The sequence below is a fragment of the Cydia strobilella genome, chromosome 22 (genome assembly GCF_947568885.1).
Source record: "Cydia strobilella chromosome 22, ilCydStro3.1, whole genome shotgun sequence".
NCBI lineage: Eukaryota > Metazoa > Arthropoda > Insecta > Lepidoptera > Tortricidae > Cydia > Cydia strobilella.
In genome coordinates this window covers 6,942,633-6,965,285 of record NC_086062.1, presented here as the reverse complement: position 1 = coordinate 6,965,285, position 22,653 = coordinate 6,942,633, and the positions used below count along the sequence as shown (strand labels likewise).

The 22,653-nt window shown below is 37.6% G+C and overlaps 1 protein-coding gene across 6 annotated transcripts in view; it reads left to right on the top strand.

Moving 5' to 3' along the window:
• LOC134751392 (IQ motif and SEC7 domain-containing protein 1) overlaps nucleotides 1-22,653 on the top strand; it is a 262,666-nt gene that overhangs the window by 213,534 nt on the left and 26,479 nt on the right. For 5 of the 6 annotated variants that reach the window (XM_063686772.1, XM_063686771.1, XM_063686776.1 and 2 more), the window contains 3 exons: nucleotides 18,370-18,548; nucleotides 20,485-20,629; nucleotides 22,325-22,414. In XM_063686772.1, the coding sequence (XP_063542842.1) occupies nucleotides 18,370-18,548; nucleotides 20,485-20,629; nucleotides 22,325-22,414 (414 nt within the window). The remainder of the gene's footprint in view (nucleotides 1-18,369; nucleotides 18,549-20,484; nucleotides 20,630-22,324; nucleotides 22,415-22,653) is intronic. The other variant, XM_063686775.1, reaches the window with a different exon arrangement.

Below are 22,653 nucleotides of genomic sequence, written 5' to 3'. Positions count from 1 at the left end.
AAAAATTAAGTGGGGATCCCATACAACAAACGTGATTTTTTTGCCGTTTTTTGCGTAATGGTACGGAACCCTTCGTGCGCGAGTCCGACTCGCACTTGGCCGGGTTTTTTAGTTTATTTTGTTTTGGAAGTTTGTCATAATGGTGGAGTCATGGGGGCGAGGTCTACAGCTAACAGAGCTGCTAGTTTAAACTAATGTATCAGCATTGAACATATTGAAATTACCACGAGTAAACGTTTCATTATATACGTCAATATCTGAATCCGATGCCTTATCGAGCCACCGCACCGTGTGCCTGGCTCTAATATAAATCCTCCGTTAGATATCCTGCATTTCATGCCCCAGTAAATCTATCTAGATTTCAATTTGCCAACAAATATCCCACTGGTTTCCAAATCGACAAAGATCAATTTGAAAATCGGCTCTGCGCCTTCCAACCTGTAGGTAGGTTCTGAATTCAAAACCATTTTGAGGTTAGCTGGAAGAGATCCCTCATAGAGATAAGTTCGCCTTTGCACTTTCAATTCTATATCCCTGTTCCGTACAATAAAGTGTTTATTACTTACTTACTGTAACTCTTCCCTTTGTTAGTTTATTTAGGTCAAATCTTGCAGTCCTAGGAACCCGACATAGGAACTCTGTAACGCAGCTTCGTATTGTATAAAAGTATACAGACGCTAAAAGCATTTAGCCAGTCTTCTCCGAGACCACGGGGACAACGCCGTCCTCGAAACGTCGGAGGTAAATTTAAAACTTCGTCGTTGTGAATAATAATGAGTAAAAATCGTGAAAGTTTAAATCAGTGATATAAGCCTGTATTTAAAATAAAATCATGCTAATTTATCTCTTATATCACAATATAAGAAATTCTTCTTTGTCGTATCCTCATGAGTTCATGACTGACGTGACGACTGTGGACACTATTCACCAGTGCTCTCCAACCCGCTCTATATTGGGCATATTAGCCTGTAATGTGTCTTTAGTTTCCGGCTTTATTATGTCCGCCCAACGCTTTCCCTAATACGCTTTCTTGTCTTCTTGTGTTACTATTTCTAAATTAGACCGTTAGGAAACTTTGTCCACGAAACACAAATAAAATAGGAAAGGCTTTAAAAGCTCGTTCGTTTACTTTCGAAGGTTGTAACGAGACGCTTGGACATCGGCCAAGGTCTTGTGGTACACATTTTATTGTGATGAGTTTTGGCTGCCATTTCAAAGGGACGGCACTGAAAGATATGTTAGCAAAACAGTAACCAAATGTTTTGTTACTACTTACACAAAGATTAAAACTTGCGAACTGTGTGATACACCAGTCAAATGATATTGATCAAAATTTATTTCATTAGGTCCAGTTATTTGTTGGATTACTCAATAAGTTCGGTGAGGTTTTTTTTTTCAGTAGGCACTTTTTAGCTGATGGTACCTAATAGGAAGCCAGTTTTTTAGGTAATTTGGAGTTGATGTCGAGGTTATTAATTATGTATTTATGTCGAACGAGAAATTTTGACAAAAAAGTAACCATCAATTAATTTAAATTGAAATACCCAAATTTATAACTGTATGGACTAATTTGATTTAATGTTTTTGCGGATTGCTTTGAATGATTTAAATTAAAGGTATGTAATGTAATAAATGTATTGATGATAGCATGTACCTAATTTTACGTTTATTTCAATACGGTGTTATTTTTGATTAAGCGTAGTTAATTTATGCACATTATCCAAACACTATGCTTCACTATGTAGGCTATTAATTTCCTGCTAAAACCAATTGTTTAAATAAACGTTAAATGTTTTGATTGAAAATTTAAATTAAGAAAACAATTCGTGGAAAAAGTATGAATAGGAAACTTTTAAGATCTTTTACAATATATTTGGAACTTTATCTGCGTAGCAACAAGGATTTTTATTCCCTGTGCGCCGACATCGTTATTATACGCAGTAAAAAGCGCAAATAATGAGAGCAACCTAGTTTTTTTTTTTTTAAACTGGCTATCCCGGTCCCCCGTGGGTAGGGTTGACTCTATTTCAGGATAACATTATTAAATTTATACCATATTTTTGTACTTTGTCTTAAATTAGGCAATTTTCAATTATTTACTTCGATGTCACGTTTTTAATTAGTCTTAAGGTATATACAGTGCAGGGTCTCTCGAACAGTGTCTATGCATAATAAATTGATCGCAGTTTGACTTCTGGTCCTTGTAGTAGAGCTACTAGTCCTTCAGAAAGCTGATGTTGCCAGGCTAAAAAGTGATGCGTTCCCCACACCAGCTCCTTGAATTTCCCCCTTACAATTCTCATATAGGTATTCTTCGTCGAAAAAATTACACCTTTTCTAAATTGGACTCAAGGTATTCTAAAGACGTTTGAAGAATATGCTTTTCTGTAAGTCGAACTAGTTTTTATGATTTTCCTTTAAGTATGAAAACTTTGGCATCTTCAAGGCCACTTCTGTAGATGTTATAGATCTTTTCTTAGTTACTTGGGAAATTCTTTTCTAGAAGCTGTGGTTTTTCCTTCTGCACCCCAATATCCCATATTTTTACACCACCAAACCACCATCACTGCTAAATCAGCATTATAATCAAATTGCATTTCAAGCAGCTGATCCTCAATACCTCAATACATATAAATATTGACCGGGATATGGACCGTGATTACCTTTTGTTTTGTTTTGTTTGTTGTTGTGTTGTATTGTTTTGTTCTTTTGTTTGTTTAGTTTTGTTTTTGTTTTGTTTTGTTTGATATCCCGGTCAATATAAGTCAAGTGAAACTAACCGTGAATCATTCCAATCTCAATACATAGGGCTACGAGCAACATTTTTTCATAGCCCTGGGCCAACTTTAATAACCGTCTATCTTTTACTAAAACTGGGTCGGTCCTGCAACGAGCGTTGCATTCAAGCGTATTAATCAAGTCTGTGCTGCTGAATGGTGGGGTTGTGGGGGGGGGGGGATGTCGCGCTCCATTTGACAAATAAACTCTACTTGTCATAAGTGCGCCCCCAGAGATTGGTACTTGGGAATAAGGCGTTGTTTTACGGGCTTTCGAGCGTTATGCCCATTTTATACCTAATTGGGTAGCATATTAAAGTTGAGTTCTTTTAAACCAGTGGCTATTTTGAGAAATTTCCAAAAATTAAATCGGTAAAAAAATCTATATTACTATCGAACCTGCTGACCAAATTTCATGACAATCGGTTGAGAAATGCGACCTGCGGGCGCAGCATGGTTCCATTTTTATAGCCTGTCACTATGCCCGTCACTTTCGCACTTACATAATTGTTAGAACGTGACAGGCAAGGTGACAAGCGATAAAAATGCGACCGTGCTACCGCCGCTGTAGAGGACAACAGCCTGATACTGGTCAGCCTGACATACGAAATTTGCTTCCAAGCTGAACCGGGGATTTAAAATCACGTATGATTACGGTCAATTAGGATAATATAATTGTTTATAATATCTTTGGTTTACTCGTCACTTCCTGGCATATTAGATAATTAAGATATCGCGTGTTTCCTGGTTAATAATCTCATTGCACTTTTAAATTGCTCGATTGTTTTATTAACCTTTGGTTTTTTTTTTTTCATTACAGTGTATTTCTTACATCCTACATTCGTTGTCACGAGTTTTTTCGGGTATGTGGTTAATATACATAATATCTGATATCTGATCTGTTTCATGAAGAGTTCCCGTTTCAGTTCTCCTGAACCTCGATTAAATTTATACTTCCGGCCACTCCGGCTGCATCTCGTTCGTGATGTAGGTCAGGTCAATACCGAAAAATGGAGTTGAGAGGTCTATTCCTCGCTGATCGTTGCCTAACGCTGGCAAGCTGCCAGGGTTTGGAGTAATTGGGCTCTTTATTAGAGCAGATTAAAAGTGAGTGCAGGTTAACTTTTGTATCCTGTGACATAATAAGAAAAGTGCAAAATAAAATACAAGTGCTTGATATACACGCATCAGCTCAGTGTATCAAATAAATAATGATAATAATATAAGCGTTGCACTCAGAGATTAGTTTATGCGTTACAAGTAGAGCTGGGCCAAGCTAACTTTGCATGGCATTTGCAATGACAAAATGTGGCATTGCTATCAATAATGTGGTTTCTTTTAGCTTAGATGGACTCGACGCTCATTATTTATTAAAAGGGGATGCTTGTACTGTAATTGTGATCATGATGATGTCAATGTAGGTATTGAAATTAGGAGTAAAATGTTTTGATCCAATTATTCCCATTATGTAATGCCAATTGTTTTTGGTCCTGCCTGTTAAAAACATTATACGCAAAATGTACCTTTAAACGTGTTAAGGGGCCCACTGACTATCAGTCCGCCGGACGATATCGGCCTGTCAGTTAAAACAAAAATTTGACAGTTCCGAACAACTAACAGGCCGATAGTCAGTGGGCCCGTTTACTCGCCAAACGCATGTATCTGTTTATTCCAACGTAGTGCCACCAGAGATTCTTGTAAAAGTTTTAGGAAGCCGAGTTTTGGCACTCGTTTTTAAACTATACCATGGAATATTATTGGACCAAAAATTCGGATTCGTAAATTCCCTTTATTATTCTCAGATCACTCCATTTTCTAGGCCGCGCGATAATTGTATCGGCACGTTTACCTCACCTGAATAGGCGCACTTTGATAAATTCTCGGAAGCTGAATTTTTCAGACCCCGTTTCCCTAATGACGTCAACACGCATGTGAAGATCGCTCAAACATAATCGCCGTATCGCAATTTTAAACCTCGTTAGACTTTATACCTTATCGTATGCGGATAAGGTTGATATTTGAATGCGTTTTAAATGTAGATATGGTTTTGTTGAAGGAGGCTGGTTTTTCCGAGCGCGTATGAAATATAAATGATGCGGAAGAAAAGCCTTAATAATGGATTGATCATTTCATTTAACGTGGTCTAAAGGATTTTATGAAAACAGGCTTTGTTATCTTACAATACATGGCAGTTAAATAAGCACGCATACTACAAATATAAGACAGTAACTCTACAGTCAGTCTCTAGAGTCAATTTTCAACTCTTAGCACTAAATAGATGAAATAAATCAATCCGTTTCTGCATCCGTTTTTTGAATTTTAGTACCTAAAGAAAATAATCAATGGTAAGTTAAACAGACATAAATTTTGTGTTAAAAACTTAATGAATGCTATTTATATTTATAAATCGAGTTGATGAGCCTTCAAAACAGTCAGTGCATGCAATAAAGTCTTACAACAAAGTACAAGCATATCACTTTTTACAGCTTTAAGTTTACAATAAATAAATAAATATTATAGGACATTCTTACACAGATTTACTAAGTCCCACGGTAAGCCCAAGGAGGCTTGTGTTATGGGTACTCAGACAACGATATATTAATATATAAATACTTAAATACATAGAAATCACCCATGACTCAAAAACAAATATCATCACACAAATAAATGCCCTTACCGGGATTCGAACCCAGGACCATCGGCTTCACAGGCAGGGTCACTACCCACTAGGCCAGACCGGTCGTCAAATGCAATGTTTGCATGCGCGAGCTGCCAAACAGAACCTTCTTAAGCATTAATTACTATTTGCTAGGAAACATTGAAAATGGAACACTTTACCCGTTTGTAGTTAAAGTTTTAATTAACTATTAAATGCCGAATGCAGAGCATTTGGTCAACAATGTCAACATGTATGAAGTTTTACGTAAGCTCATACAACTTTGTAGAGACAGGACCTAAATTTGGTTGCTGTTCAAGCTAAGTTTGATGAGACAACTATTGTTTGAACGTAACGTCATCGTCACTAAACTAAATTTGCACCGATTTAAATAGAACAAAGTGTGGGAGTATCATTATTCAATGTCATATTTTCATAAAAATTTGGCATAAATCATGACATAATGTAGAGTTAGCTAGCTGTATATATCTACCAATCGTCACCCTTATTAACTAGGTAATAGAGTTCAATACAAAATATATTGCTCGCCGTAGGTAAGATATTAAAAAAGACTAACTTCGTTTTCAGTAGGTAGTCATCAAAATGTCATCGAGCCAACATTAATATGGCTCATAAAGTTTACCTGCGATGAATTATGTCGTCGCCTGAAATATGTGTCGTATTCTTTTTTAATAGAAGTTTATTATAATTCTAAATGCGCAAATTGTGTATGTGATGTTTTGATCTTACTTCTTATTTTTTGTGTTTCGACAAAAAGGCAAAAATGTGTCCGCTTAAAGTGTTGGGTGAAATCGGCGGTATAAGTTTACCAGGCCTTACCACCTTATTCATAAAACGTAGCAACCTCTTATCAACCTCTGTTAAATGTGTTGCCTCTTTCTAACAAAAAAAATTGTTAAATGACGAAAATGCTTTATGAAAACGCCATAAGAATCTTCACCCGTCTTTGGTAGAGGAAATTTTGTAGTGATTCGATTCATATCCCTATAATAATATAGATGAGCCTAGATATTTTTAATGAAATTACTAAGTTTTTATCGATTTCTGTCACCGTTACCACAAACTCATCAAGCAGACTCTAGCTACGACCGGAAAGATATTGATGATGTAAGAAGAATCTTGAAGGTTGAAAGCAAATGACAGTTTTGAGTTCCCACTTTTATGAGCGTTGAAAGTTTCGTTTTGCGAAGGAAAAAAACCACATGGCACCCTGGTAGGATATGGCAATTATTCTTAAAATATTGAAAACGGAAGACGGATATTACTTTGGAAAATTTCTATATTATCTTTAAACTACGTTCACGTTGTGAAAATACGTTCCTCTTTACCTTTAAGTAATAATTTAGTAGCCATTATTTCATTAATTAATTAAATCATTGTTCAATAGTGTTTGTGAGCTATCTTTTAGTACCCTACTACATGTTTTTTTTTGTTTTTTAGCCTACTTTAGACAACATATCAATATTGTCGATAACGTCATACTAGATAATTAAAATGTCGTGTAGTGAAAAAAAGAGGAGGGGCCTTTGCCAAGCAGTGGGACAAGACACCAAGATAGGCTAATAAAAAAACATACTGACACTCAAATGTACAGCCGCCATCAGATATATCGGAGTGGAAATATCTCCGCTCCGCTCCCAACACTGATACTGATTCTAAAGGCCAGTTTTTCCTTATTTGGTTCCCTAATAAAGATGTGATGTGGAAAACTAAATTAAATAATTTACAGTTCAGCATAATGTTGCCCCAATTTCAAAATTTTGAGCGTGTTTAAAATGAAAATTAAATATAACGTAGTAAAACAGAGGCCGGAAATGTAACACGTTAATTGTGGTCCTGATAATATTGCAGTTTTGGCTTGTTATGTACAACTTTACTAACGAACCGCAGTAGTTTTCACAGGCCGAGTATATTCCCATTGCGCAAACGCATGTCCGAGTCGAACGCCAATTTAACTTGACCTCGATATCCGTAACAGTTATACGTAGTCAGAGAACGCTCATATACCGGTTGCTGTTAGTTGTAGACTCGTGCTTGTGTTGGACACTGAAACAATACGTAGAGTAGGAAATATGCTGAGCTCGTTTGGTAACGATGGACTTAATAGGGTTGTTAGTTGAGTGGAAATACAAATACTCGTTTTCACACATCAATAAGACCGAAATACCACGAGTAGAGTAATAACTAACTAAAGTAGGCGTTGCTAAAAAAAATGGTTGTCTGTAAAGTTGGTTTACGGACGATTTTGCGTGATAACGTCATAAGAAAACATTGATAAAAAAATTGCATACTTTTATTTATGAATTGAATTGAATTATTACCATGGAGATGTGTCCACAACGTGGCCGTAACGTTACCATGGAGATCTGTCCACAACGTTACCATGGAGACCTGTCCACAACGTGACACTTTTTCATGCATGCTACCGGTGTTTATCGATTTATAAGACGTTATGACTTCAATAATTGAGGTTGAATAAATAAAAACAAGTATTTTAGGCAATCCTGCAATGATCAACTCGGAAGTCACAACCTTGACATATTTACAAATTTGCGAAAATAACCTACAAATACTGTTGAATTGGCAACCCTAATCAAAATATGCTATGGGGCGTGGGAGCTGCACTCAAATGGAAGCTCACAAATACTATTCGGCATTACCGACAACCCTCTAAACGTGCATCGTGGGTGTTACTCGAATGTGACGATGCAATTCTATTGCCGACAAACTGCTCTAATAGTCTAGCTGGCGTTCTAATAGAAGGCTCAAGAGAACTAGTATATGTGCGGTCTGTGATTACTCATAGTTCTTACAGATCTCGAGGTCACGTAGCATTGGTTCTCCCGGGAACTCATATCGTCTGCGCTCCACCAATGAGAATTAACGGCCAGGTTGTGTTCCACATTGCCTAAAGGGCGCAGTTGAGACAAATTATCAGGCAGCCAGTGTAAAGCGCTCCACACTTACTTAATTCAGTAACTGATGACAGGACATAGCAATACATAGAAGTGATGCAGACATCTCTACTCTACCGTGTCGAACGTCCAACGTATAGATGCGACCCTGTCGTCAGTTACGAAAGTGCTTCAGGCAACTCGAGGAAAGCGTGTACGAAGACCGTTATGCTCTTTAATTAGCTCCATGCATGTTTTTTTTTATTTTGTAATCATAATTTATATCGTTTGAACACCGGAAAAAATAAAAATACTTTTGTAAACCTTCACGTTATTTTATTAATTGAGTGGTTGAAACGCTTATAACTTTTGACGCGAATTCGACAAAGGGGGGTGATGACGCCACACGTTGGACGGTCCAACTGACGTTTGCTACTAATGACACTTATGTGAACTAATCTGTCGAACGCGTGACGTCACGTGACGTTTCGCGCGTTTCGCTCACTAGCTTTCGCAGCGTCAGCACGACCGCCATAGTAAATACATATGTATCCCTTTTGGACCCAGCCAATACAATAGTGCGGGTTGGTTACATTTAAATGTTACAATCGACAAAGTGGGACTTTTAACAAAATTTTGACACATGATAAATTTATTTCTTAAATTGAGATTTCGACTCGTAGGCGCTTGGAATTATCTGTATTTACATGCCGAATCCACTTTGCAAACGGCACTTGGAAAGTTTTTGAACTAGTTGTCTCTGAATTGTTTCATTGCATTTGCCCAGTTGCAGTGTTTATTTTATTCTCGTTCTCTAATCGTTCTCTTGGGTCAATTAACGAGTTTCTAACAGTGGCAACAAATGTGTAGTTATATTCAGCAAAGAATTACACTTCATAAAATTGATAGATATATAGATTACTCTTTATTGGTTTGGTACACCTCAGTAAAAACCGGCCAAGTGCGAGTCGGACTCGCGCACCGAGGGTTCCGCGTACTTTTTAGTATTTGTTGTTATAGCGGCAACAGAAATACATCATCTGTGAAAATTTCAACTGTCTAGCTATCACGGTTCATGAGATACAGCCTGGTGACAGACAGACAGACGGACAGACGGACGGACAGACGGACAGCGGAGTCTTAGTAATAGGGTCCCGTTTATACCCTTTGGGTACGGAACCCTAAAAAAGGATACTTACACCTTAAGGAAAAAAACAATTGATTTAAGATAATGGCAGCCAACTATTGAGTTATTATTACTATAGAGAGGCCATAAACAATAAAATTGTCGAAATCACAACCTGTAGCATGCGACCAAAATGTCGTAAGCGCCGTAAAATTCATGGCGCTTACGCGTTTAGGTCACGAGATTCACGCTATGCTTCTATGGTTTGATGTCAAAACAACATCAACACCGGTGCGGTGCCGGTTCTATACGTTAGTAATAATAGTCCAATGGCAGACAGCAGGCTGTATTACCGCTCAACAGCGATCTCAAATTGAATAATTAAAATTGGTTAATTATGTTGGAAAATATTATAAAGATTATCTCAACTGTGAATCGATAAGTAGGCATTATTTATTATTATTATTAATTCTTTATTTCAGATAATTGTTTTATCCATAGAATTGTTAGTTTGGCTTATGACTACGTTAGTTACTTTTACTATTACTAAATTATTTAATTATTTACACTTAGTTCAATCCAACATTTCAGGAAGGTACATGTATAATCCACCCTTTCTGCTATGAACTTGAGTATACTGTTGTGACTGCCCCGAACCCGACACAACAGAGACGCTATTCGCTTACGCCTGACGGCATAGAAGTCGTCAGTTCGTTCCGCGGCGAACATCCCTGAAGCGCTGCAGTAACGAGGCGGTCCCAACAGCATCCTGAAGGCGTCGTTATATTGGATTCGAAGGGCGTTGTATGCTTTTTAAGTATAGTTGACCCATAGACTGCTCGTGTAAAATACTTGACAGTACGCCTTGAAAAGGGAAATTTTGACTTGTTTCGAACAGCGAACAAATCTACGGGCCAACATGTTACTCCGCACCGCCAACGCCCTCCTTTACCTTTCGATATTCAGGTCATCTTTCAAATTTTCACACAGGATGTGTCCCAAGTATTTAAATTGTGTAACTCCATAACATTATGTATTGAAGAGTAAATAATGGTATCTGTTTATAAAAACTACTATTTGTAAAGATTTAAAAGGTTCTAAAATTACATTGGAAACCATATTTATGAGGACCGGGATATAAATATTGCTCATAGAAAAAAAAAAACTATATCACGGGGGGAAAACCATATATTTTATCGAATATCGATAAACGATGACTATTGATATCATAAAGTAGGATGATTAGCATTTTTTTATAAATGAAAAACATCGATAAGCCTAAAAGTCCATAAAACATTAATGTTCTATCACTATGAGAATTATATTTTCCTATGATTATTCCGCTCTCTGATAATGTTTCTCTATATAATATAATATAACTACTTATATTACATATGGAGGAAGATTGTTAGATAAACACATACATATATTAACGAAGGAAGGAAGAAAATACAAAATCGCTCATAATATTTGTTAGCCGAATATATTGAGAAGAGCGGCGTAAAATCTCTGATGAAAAGCCAAAAGAATCGATATTTGGGCAAGTCCGATTCCCTTGACGTTAAACAAATATTAAATACTTTAAACACCTCTCTGCGTTTGATATTATTGAAGGTTGTTTGCAATGTTTGATGACAGAAAAAGGTTTATTTACCAGCCTTCTGAGCCTTCCCCTCGCAAATATGACTGTAATTTACAAATTATTTACAAACCGCGCTACCTCAGTTGGTATACTCATTTTATGCGCCGCTTGTCATATACATATTTTATTATACGTTCTTTGTAGAAGTCTTTAGATATAAGGATCAGGATTTTTATTTGAATGTCTTCGAATGTTTAACGAACTGTATTTGTTGTACAATCTAAGAATTTCATGTACTTACGTCAAAATTATTACCGCATTGCATTTCGGGGAAAGAACCTCTGATGAAATTGAAAAATATGAAAATAAATGTAGTGAACTTTTAAAACTTATTGATTTTCCTTCCGAATTAAGGGATTGCTGTGGTAGCTGCTGTTTAAATAACTCTGACCATTGTAAGATAATTGATCAAATGTATTTAAAATTAATATCATCGTTATGTTTGGCTTCTATGCACAGCAAAGCTGCCACAGGTTCCGGATGCCGAAAAAAGATAGTCATAGGGTGGAACAAACATGTAAGCGATGCGCACAGGGAGGCCAGGGCTAGATTCCAGGACTGGGTTTCGTGTGGTAAGCCTAATAGTGGGTCCGTTTTTGATGCTATGACTCTTAGTCGTAAAATATTTAAAACTAAACTGAGATGGGTCCAAAAACATCAAGACCAAATAAAAATGGACCTACTTGCCGCACACCACACGAAAAATGATTTTCGAAATTTTTGGAAAATGACGAAAAAGTTGGACACTAGGCCTGGACTTTCTGTAAGCGTGGACGGAGTTTCGGATCCCAAGGGCATTGCAAATGTATTTAAGGACCATTTCAACGTTAAACCCGCTGCCTCGCCCGCTGACGGGCGGCGGCAGTTGCTCGATGTTGGTGTATCGGAGGGGAGTGACTTTCAGATCCATTTCAGTGCAGATGACGTAAGTAAAATAATAAAAGATATGAAGAGAGGAAAGTCGCCCGGTCACGATCATTTAAGTATCGAGCATCTGCTGTTTGCTGGTCCTCACTTACCCCGCATATTGGCAATGTTTTTTGACCTTTGTATAAGTCACTCGTACCTGCCATCTAATTTGACCAAAACCATTGTTGTGCCCATTGTCAAAAATAAAACGGGTGACATATCCGACAGAGCTAACTACAGGCCTATATCACTAGCAACAATTGTGTCTAGGGTACTCGACGGCTTGCTCAATGTGCAATTGGACAAATGTATAAAATTACATGATGCACAGTTCGGCTTTCGAGCCGGTTTATCTACTGAAAGTGCCATCATTTGTTTAAAGCAAGCTGTCGAGTACTACACACGCAGAAAAACACCTGTTTATGCGTGTTTTCTCGATCTTTCCAAAGCCTTCGATCTTGTTAATTATGATCTACTTTGGAATAAGCTAGACGAAGTGCATTTCCCTAAGGAACTCACACGCATATTTAGGTGTTGGTATGCTGGTCAACGGAATTGTGTTCGCTGGGGTAGTGTGTTGTCGGACGAATACGGTCTGGAGTGCGGGGTGAGGCAGGGGGGACTGACCTCGCCCAAACTTTTCAATTTGTATATCGATGCCTTGATCGGCGAGCTCAGCAGTACACGTGTAGGCTGTCATATAGATAGGGTATGTTTCAATAACATAAGCTATGCCGATGACATGGTACTGTTGAGTCCGTCGGTCGGTGGTCTGAGATTGCTTATTGAAAGGTGTGAGTCATATGCCCTAACGCATAACCTTAAATATAATGTAAGCAAGAGCGAATATATGGTGTTCAAAGCGGGAAGCAAGTGCCCATCACACGTCCCACCCATTCGTTTGAATGGCGTGGAACTGAAAAGGGTTTCCTCATTTAAATACCTTGGGCACTTGGTAACCGACGATTTCCGTGATGACGCCGATATTGAGAGGGAGCGGAGGGCCCTGGCCGTCAGGGCCAATATGATAGCTCGCAGGTTCAGCCGGTGTACAGCGCAAGTTAAAGTAACATTATTTCGAGCGTTCTGTACATCGCTGTACACCTGCAGCCTGTGGACTCGGTACACGCAAAGGGCTTTCAACGCCATGCGCGTACAATATAATGACGCGTTCAGGGTACTGTTGCGGCTGCCTCGGTACTGCAGTGCGTCGGGCATGTTCGCGGATGCTCATGTGGACGGATTCCACGCGACACTGCGCAAGCGCTGCGCCGCGACGCTCCGCAGGGTCCGCGACAGCCGCCACAGTCTCCTGACCGTCGTGGCTGACAGATGGGACAGTGGCCTGATAAGACACTGGTCCTCTCTGCATTTATCTTTAGCACCTAAGATAGTTATTTAAGTTTATTTTTAAGTTAACCGTAGTTATAAGTTTTAATTAACAACTAACAAAAATATTATGGACCATGTTTGTCTGAAATAAATGAATTTTATTTTATTTTATTTATTTTATTTTTATTTATTTCACCAAAGAGGAGTTTTGACTGAAGGGTGTCAATAATATGTGTTTATTAGTTTTAAGTTATGTTCTGTCATGTGGATGTCAGTGTTAAGATGTTTATCTATGGACCTCTAGTTGCCCGAAAATTACGAATTTTTGATTTGATATAATTGCACTATCGCCACTAAAACTTTTCTAAGTGTAAGGCCTGAGTGGACGCTCGAAGCGGAGCGTTCGGCGGGGCGTGCAGCGTGGCGTCGGGCTCACAAGTGATTTGAGCAGCGTGCACTGAGGCCGCTCTTATACGTTTGCATTTGTTTAACATGCATGCCGCACGCCCTGCCCTGCTGCACGCCCAACTTAAGCGTCCACTCAGGCCTTACACTAACACGCTGTCTAAAGTCAACATTTCTAATGCCTATTATATTGGAAACAGATTTCTAAAGTTCTAAAGATACCCATCACAATAATCAGTCTCTTTTCCACCTGCTTTCTAACCTAAACGGCACAGATCGTGACAACCGTCTCCGAGTATTTTCTAGCTGCTAACAGGATACCCACGATTTTCATTGTTTACTTCATGTTTGCGTTTCTGTTTGACTTATAGTTGATTAGAACATTTTGAGTGAAATGTTTATTCATTTTTCCAATGTTGAGTTGAAAGGGTTTTATTTTTGTTTTGGTCATAACGTTGAAGTCATTCGAGTATCCAATCGGGTCTAATTGGTTGGTATAGCAATTTATTTTAACGACTGCACCTTCATCTCGCATCAAATGTACGAAATGTGTATGGTATACTTCTTCTTTGTAATACGTTTAGTATGAAATGTAGTTTGCCATGAATAAATGAATTCTTATTCTTATTCTTAAATGTGTTCTGGGCTTGTGGGGTTGTGGCTTTTAATATTGTTAGTTGTCAGATACGTATACTTACATCTTCATTGTTTGTTTTGTATTCTGACTATTCCATTTGTAAAGGTCGGGACCCTTACTGCTTTTCGAGCAGCATACATAAATTTGCCCATAATCATTAGATTTAGTTCCGAACGCAAATTAGTTAATAACTTAATTAGTGTCTCGACAAAAACTGGCTATAATAATCGAAGCTGCCCAGAAAATTTCAGTATAATCGGTTGAGAAATGTATTCTGTAGGAGATAATAGCCGCTGAAACTGAGAGGCTTGAAAAATGATGAAAATGTTGACTATGAAAACTTACCAAATAAGGATATATACATAAATCATCACCTATCACTACACTCCAATGTCCAAGAATTCTCAGAAGTAGAAATTGCCCCAGTAATCTCATACGGTATCCAGTCATCGACTATTATAACGCGTCCGTCACGCTCTGCTCTCGCTTGAGCGCCCACTGTCAAGGTACGCTGCGCTGGCGCATGCCAGGTTTAAAAAGACGTAAGTGACGCAATTTACATATTGAGATATGACCCTATGAGAATATTAGGACAGTAATCATAGTTTTGATTTGAATATGGGCGGTGGTAATAAGGAATGAATTAACGTTGGGATTGGTGGTAGAGTAGTTTATTGCCAAGTAAGCACGTGCTCAGTGCTTACCTATTAGTTACTATCAGTTCCGATAATCTTCTTATAAGTTCACCTTTCACACTATAAAAATATGTAAGGTAATGATGAAGTAACATGGCGAATTTTTGTTCCTCTTAACTTGGGTGGTCGTTTTGGCAAAACGTGTTCATTTCATTCTGTTGGCACCATTCCGAGTTTCCAGGTATGACAGTTGGAAAGATTGTTCATTTTTATTGGACACAACTACACTATGTGTTGGATGATAAGAATGTTGTAGCGTAACGATAAACCAGGAATATATGCCAAAGAACAAAGACATAGTTTCATGAAATAAAAGAAATTGTTAATTTAACTTTTATATTATGTTGCACGTCATTATAAACTAAAACGGGATTTATCGCTTAAACATAAATCTTGAAATTATCATCGGCGTTTTCTCCAAACTCGAAAACTAACTTTGTTATTATAAGGATCTGAGATTTAAGAATATTTTGATTTATGATAGTTTTGTAACTACTTAAATTTATCTTCTGTTTTGCCACGCTTGTTAACAACGATGACCGTCCTCTCTGAACTAGTCCCACCAACAAAAGGTCGATCTTGAGGAGCACAAAAAGCACACAATTGACAGATGACGAATCAACTCTGTCTCGTTAGACATTGATGAGATAATTTCCGCTCTGTGCTTGGCTTTTTGTCCTTACAGGAGGGGCTTGTTTAGAATTTTCCACTGAGATGTGTCTCCATTGAATCTTTTGTTGAAAGGACAGTACTGTGCTTGCAGCAAAACTAACTGTCGAATCGTTAATTGAATCATAATTCTAATAATATTTCAAACAAAAGGTTCACGTTCAAGAAGAAAATAGAGGTGACTGATCATCCTAGAATGGTCATTGGAAATCTTAGAGCCTGTTTTGCCAACATGAACATACGTACTGTATATTATTTACTTCTGTAGGTACATATTAGGTTAACTTTATGGAACATAATCTATCATTAATAACGAATCTACCAAATAAACGAAATGTGATGATTATTCATCAGTTTCAGTAAATACATGGCTTCGCTACTTTGTCCGTAAAATATGGATCTAGTAGATTTATCATGTTAATGTTTACATTTTCATCAACTTTATCTCCATGTCAACTTCGCCTACATTTCCCAACTTTAAAATTATCTCGTTGTAAGTTGTCGAAGCGGTCTTAAGCCTGGACGGCAACTAAATAGGTCGCGAATTTTCTCGACGTTCGGGTAAGTAAGACTTAATGCCGACAGCACTTTCTTCACGCTTTCAGCTTAGTGTTGGTATTTCGAAGTTTAGAGTGCAGTAGCTTTTGGCACGGGTTTATCATAACAAATGGAGTGTATTGTTTGTGTTCTAAGATTAACTGTTATCATGAAACTAATGTTTTACAAACAAATCTTTTTTTAATTTTTATTAAAAGACATAAATTGTCCTTTCGATCTCAATAAGTTTTTTGGCACTTAACTTTCTTAAGTTGTATTAAGGTATCACTAGATACTACTCGATAAAGAAGACCAATCGTTCACGTATCAATTTGGCAAATGTTGGCATTTAGTAACCTAAATAAATGTGTAATTACCTACAACCGTGATTGAATACGTCTTGGCATCAAACATACTTTTGTACATCTAAGAAGTCAAAACACTTGTCCAGCCTTTCTCTAGTTATAATTATAACAAATAGCTTGTCCGACTAACTGGTCGGTACCCACGTTACAGTAATTTTGACACGCTCTGTTGACCCCCCAGAGTATGTGGAATTATCATATTAGTACTGTTAAGCGCTTTATGGTCTTGCGATACGGTCTTTGAGTTCTCAAAAAGGCCCTTACTACTCTAACCATGAAAAGCATCGGCCCCAGAACGGAGCCTTAAAGTACTCCCTTATAAGCAACATATTATCATCGTGTACCACGAATTTTCATTAACTAATGAGGTAGTTCCATCCTTATCTGATCAAATGCGAGCCACTGGGATGGCGACTTATCAGGAAAAGCATTTGTTTGTGTCTTACAAAAGCGTCCCAGATTTCCCTTTACTGAGCAAACATTTGATTAAGATAATGAAAAAAACGCCTTAAGAATAACGCATGAAAGTGAGTTGGGGAACTCTTCATAAAATTTCTATAGTAGGTTCGTTTAAGTTCTTGGCGTGTGGCCGGATATTTTTTATAAGCTCTGTACTATGTATTAATAATAATAAATAAATTAAATAATGCCAAAAATATTCGCTGAATTCCAGATGAGAAACTGTTATATTTTCTATTCGCCTGGCGAAATCGTTTGCAAGGATATAATATGCATATCTATTTGTATTATTACTACCCACTTTAGTGACTATTCTGAAAACAACTTGTGAATTATATTTGCACCAAAACTCGCGATTTTATTAAACATTTACGGTAATTAAGATAAAACCTTGATGATCATTATGCAGTATTATTAATGACGACATCATTATTAAAATTTTCAACAAAATTCATAGCATTGCAAATTTGTAAATTTTATTTACATAATTGAAGAGTAAAATCATCAGAATTGTTAGTGAATTTTCGATGATTCTGTCTCTTGTTATGTGTATACTTAGTTGTTATTTTTATATTGTTGTAATTTGTGCTAGTAAAATGTACGTTTCAAGTATTTTATTAAATACCTGTAGATGAAATCTCAACATTTTCAGATGTTACTCGTGCTACATTTGAATAATAATCGTGTAACTTGATATTGTAGCCCTAAAGAGATTATATTTTGATATTCAGAACTCTCAACGCATTTACGATCTTGCAACCTGCAGTGCATCTGCATAAGTCCATTAGCCTCTTAGCCTGCTAACCGTAACTTGGCCTCCTGTGCCTGTTACCTAAATAAGTATAAATAGAAAAACTGTGAGATTACGTGCCATTACAGAACAAGGTTTACAACATCTGAAATATGGTCCAGTTTGTACATGGCCACAATACGACCACAAAATCATAATTGTCTTCGTAATAAAAGTTGTTTTAAATCCCTGACTTTCTAAAACCTGCCTGGTATGTTAATGGTGGGGCATATTTTGTATTACTGGGGAAAAAACAATGTACCGTGGTCAGCAAAACTAAAAGTTTTAGCACATATTTGTGTACGTGGAGGCTTTCAACTCCAGCCGTGTCCATAATACGCACTTCAACTTTTTTATGAATCCCATGTTGTGTTGTGGGGTTTAAACAAAAAACTCGGTCACTTACTTGATGTATTAACAATCAGAACTAACATGATCCTTTCTTTTGTCCACAGCTTCTCCCAGAAAGTGGACGAGGAGGAAGGCAGCGGCAGCGTGGCTCTCCATCCGCCGGACGGGTTCTACTCCCACCAGCACTCCATCCACAGCGGGCATCATGGCCACCACGCGGAACCCGACCGAGGCTACATGGAGGGCAACAGATACGTCACTGCTGTGCACAGGCCCATGCCTGGTAAGTTTAACCTCTTATGTGTGGCTGTCAAAAATGTGCTAGTACTGAAAGAAGAAGTTTAAAAACTTTACCCGTGGACAAAGCGGCCGGTTTGCGTGAATCAATGTCGAACGATATGGTGGTTAGCGCAGCCGTTGCTGTCTTAGATTTTATTAAAGAAAATTAATAATAAAGAAAGAGATATTGTGATTAATTCACGTAACCGAAAAATACAATATAGCAACTTACAGATTTGATTGCGGGATCGTAGCCACAACTTACAATCAACGTTAATAAGGGTATAGTCCTTAGGGAGCGTCCGAGCTTTCGAGCGTAAGTTGAGGATCACTAAGTGTCTTACGCGTTTAGTTGTTGATGAGGAGATTTACTTAGTTGTGTTTCGGTGTAGCTCCTTGTTATTTGTTGATTCCTGCTAATGTCGCAGCGCACTTAAAATTTTAGTGACACGGCAATTTCTTCTTGAATATATGTCCTAGACCTAGATGATCCAAATACGATCACCAGTTTCACACGTCCCTTTACTGTGCATAGCTGGGATATTTATTTGTACAAGAGGATATGGGCAAATAAATTATGATTTCGATAATCCGAGCCACCAGCATGTGTATCCGTGGGACACGGCACAGATTCAAATCCATCCAACATTTCTTCGGTTTCAATGACGGTGCAGACCTACCCAACCCGTCTACCTCTAACCTGTACTAGCGTCGTTTTCATGTCTTATTAATGTGTGTGTTATTAATGTTTTTTGTCTTCTATTGTAAATAAATAAATAAATATAAATGAAGAAAATGACAAAAAAGAGGATATGGGCCTATACCTACTGCTTGGTGAGACTTTTCTACCTGTGAAATAAATATGATATTCGTTCGAAGAGTAGGAAGGAGAAGGAAGCTTACATTGCAACAATTTTCAGTAGGTAATTCCAGGTTTGAAAATCCAAAATAGCAGTCATATAAAATTCCCAATATTATAACTAATTGAAACATTTAATTGAATACAGTGAAACATGCAAACATACAATACAAAATAGAGGCCTTTTGTCGTCAAGGGACCGGGACCAGCCATTTGGTTTTAATTATACAGGTTTCCCATTTATCTGGATAAACCTGGGTGTCAATTAACCAGATTTCACTGTAATAACTCGACACCGGCGCTTCGAACAGTCGTTTCAATGACTCGATATTGAGTAACCGTTGGCACCAAGTGCCAAACAATTTTAAAGCAAATAATAGCACTGTATGAAAAGTTTTAATGAAGTTATATCGTTTAATTGTAAACTGTTATCGATACTCGTGCCAACATCAAACTATGATGACGCGTAAGGAGTTAGTGAATGCAGATTTTTTATTTATTTGTCAAGGCGAATTATGTTACACACGTGTTTAATTGTGAATAACGCCATCTCAATCAAATGTAGTTTTACTAGTTACTCTCTTTATATACTTACTAGCGTCTTCCCGCAACTTTGTATGATGAAAGAAGAAGATGATGATTGTTAAAAACTATCCTATGTCTCTTCCCGGGTCTCAAATGATCTGCATACCAAATCAAGTTATTGACACAGTGACATTTCATCACGTTGTCGCTGCAAAGTTTTCTGAGAAGAGTTACCTTTGAGACTTTAAACGTGTCGTGTTTTGGTATCCCCGATCCATAATAAATATTTCTAAATATTGTTTGTATAATTGGAGTTATCGTGAAATATCCCGCTAAGCATTTGAGTGGGATTAGGACATAAAGTGAACGCTCGGGGCTCAGAAATAAGCTCGGTCTGTAATAAAATTAATCCTGCTGCGATGGATTACGCGATATTGATTTAAAGTAAGGCTTATTGCTTATTTTGCGGGCGATTGCTTTTGAAGTAACAATACGGTAGTAATGTTAGGCAATCTAGCTAATCGAATAAATCTAAAGCAAATTTAATTTGTTCCAGCCCTAAACCATTCGAACTCGTCATGCTCGTCCGCGTCGAACGCTTCGACCGGCGCCGGGCTGATGTGCGCGGGCGCCGCCGAGCCAGCGCCGCCGCTGTACATTGCCGCGCCCCCCGAGGGCTTCGGCCACGCCGTCCACAACAGGTATATTACCGTTCTTCTTTCACTCTTGACCAAGACCATTTTACATGATGTTCTTCTTCTTCGTTTCACTCGTGACTTGTCGTAGCAATCATACCAGAGATTCTTCTCTGTGGCTGCCTTGCTGGGACACTCGTGTGTCAAGCCATGCACTGCAGCTATTCCATCCGTAAAGTAATAATCTACATACTCGTATTTTGGTGTCTACTTCGCCGGTCTCTTGAAGGAAACATCCACTTTATAGACAATACACTAACAGCTACAGAGGTAGGAGGTGCCACTCTGATATTGGCAACTAAGCGGGAAGTCAACCATGTCAACGATAAATTAAATGACACGGCCCGACGTCTGGATATGGATAACCAGTATTGATCTATTTTATAGGGTCAACATAAGGCAACATAGGGTCTTTTGTATCATATGCTTAAGCCACTGCACTTTTGCATCTTGAATGCACACTGCAAAATTATGGTAACTGCAAATGTGCTAACATATATTTGTCCTCATTATTAATATTTGTACTGTCAGAATGGGTCTGTCTACTGTAAACACGAGTGCTGCGATGTTTCATCATTATTGAAGGTATTGCAAGGACCATATGGCATTGTAATATTTTATATTATAAAGACATTGTTTTATGTTATGTTTACAATACGTAAAGGAAGTCAATACAGCGCTTGTTAAAAACGTCGAATCTACTCGACATGTATGAAAGATTTGCTCGCTATATAACGTTTCTTAGCGTCACTAGTTTCATCAGGGTTCTAGTACGGAACCTTAGTAAATACTTGGATCATTGTTTGGCGCCTTAGCGCTATCGTGTTGCCAAAGGCGTCCTAGCTGCATTTCGTGTTTCACGGAGCATCTAACTAAGCTATTATAGGAGCTATAAATGTAGGAGCCTATATAATGTTTATATTATATCAACTCGATCTTGACATCAATTTAATATTCTAACAGTCTAGCTTAGTAAAACGAGGCCCGATTTATTCACATCGGACACTGCTTTTATTCACATACTCACGGGCAAACTTGCAGTGTGTTGTTTTAACTTTACATAATATGAGTAGGAAGTACAAAGGAAATTGTTATGTGATTATGCCTATCATGAATCGTTCATCAACGATGGGCACGTTTAAAAAAACATTATTGGCACTATAAATAGACATTTTCTTGCTAGATATATAGTCAAAATACAAAGTTTGTATTATCTTACGAACATAAATACATATTACATTTCAGCACAATGATGAATATTTACTTATTTATGTGCACATAGGTGCATTACATTAAAACATCTAATTTAAAATTCAAAAAGCAGGCCCCAAAAATCTGTGACATAAAAAATACATAGCAACATTTATAAATAGGAAAGCTGTCCGTGGCTATTGCTATTGCTATATTTGTCTTTGAAACTATTGGGTACCTTTAGGTACAAAATGATCGACTTGTGTTTGTTACTAGTATTCTTCTCAATTGTCTTCATTTCACATCGTGATTTCAATTGTCTATTGGAAGGTCATTTATTTCTACTTATATATCTTTTGTAACATTATTTAAGATATTGAATATAGTTATTGTATGGATGGTGACTGGGTCTTCCATTAACGTTTTATGGAAATATTATTTCCATTGGTCTCAGTACTATTCTTTCTTTACATTAATTTGTGTATATTTTATGTTTAATTCCTTCCATAGGCGTGGCACAGACGTGTCCATCATGGGAACTACAGGAATAACGCAAAAAGATCCCAGTTTATCCCAAAAAAGGGGTAAATTGACCAGAGGGTACGTCACGACCTAAAGAATGCCTGTATTGTGAACCCTTGGCTCGCCTAGATTACATTACTATCCCTAATGACACTTGGTTAAGTTAATACAAACATATTTTAAGAAAAACTTTGACTTTAATTAATTTACCTGTCTTACGCGGTTGTTAAAAAGTTTCATATGATATATGTTTGTACTGACTTAAGAATTGTACTGAAATGACTAAGGCATGATGTTAAAATCTAACGAAACTAAAG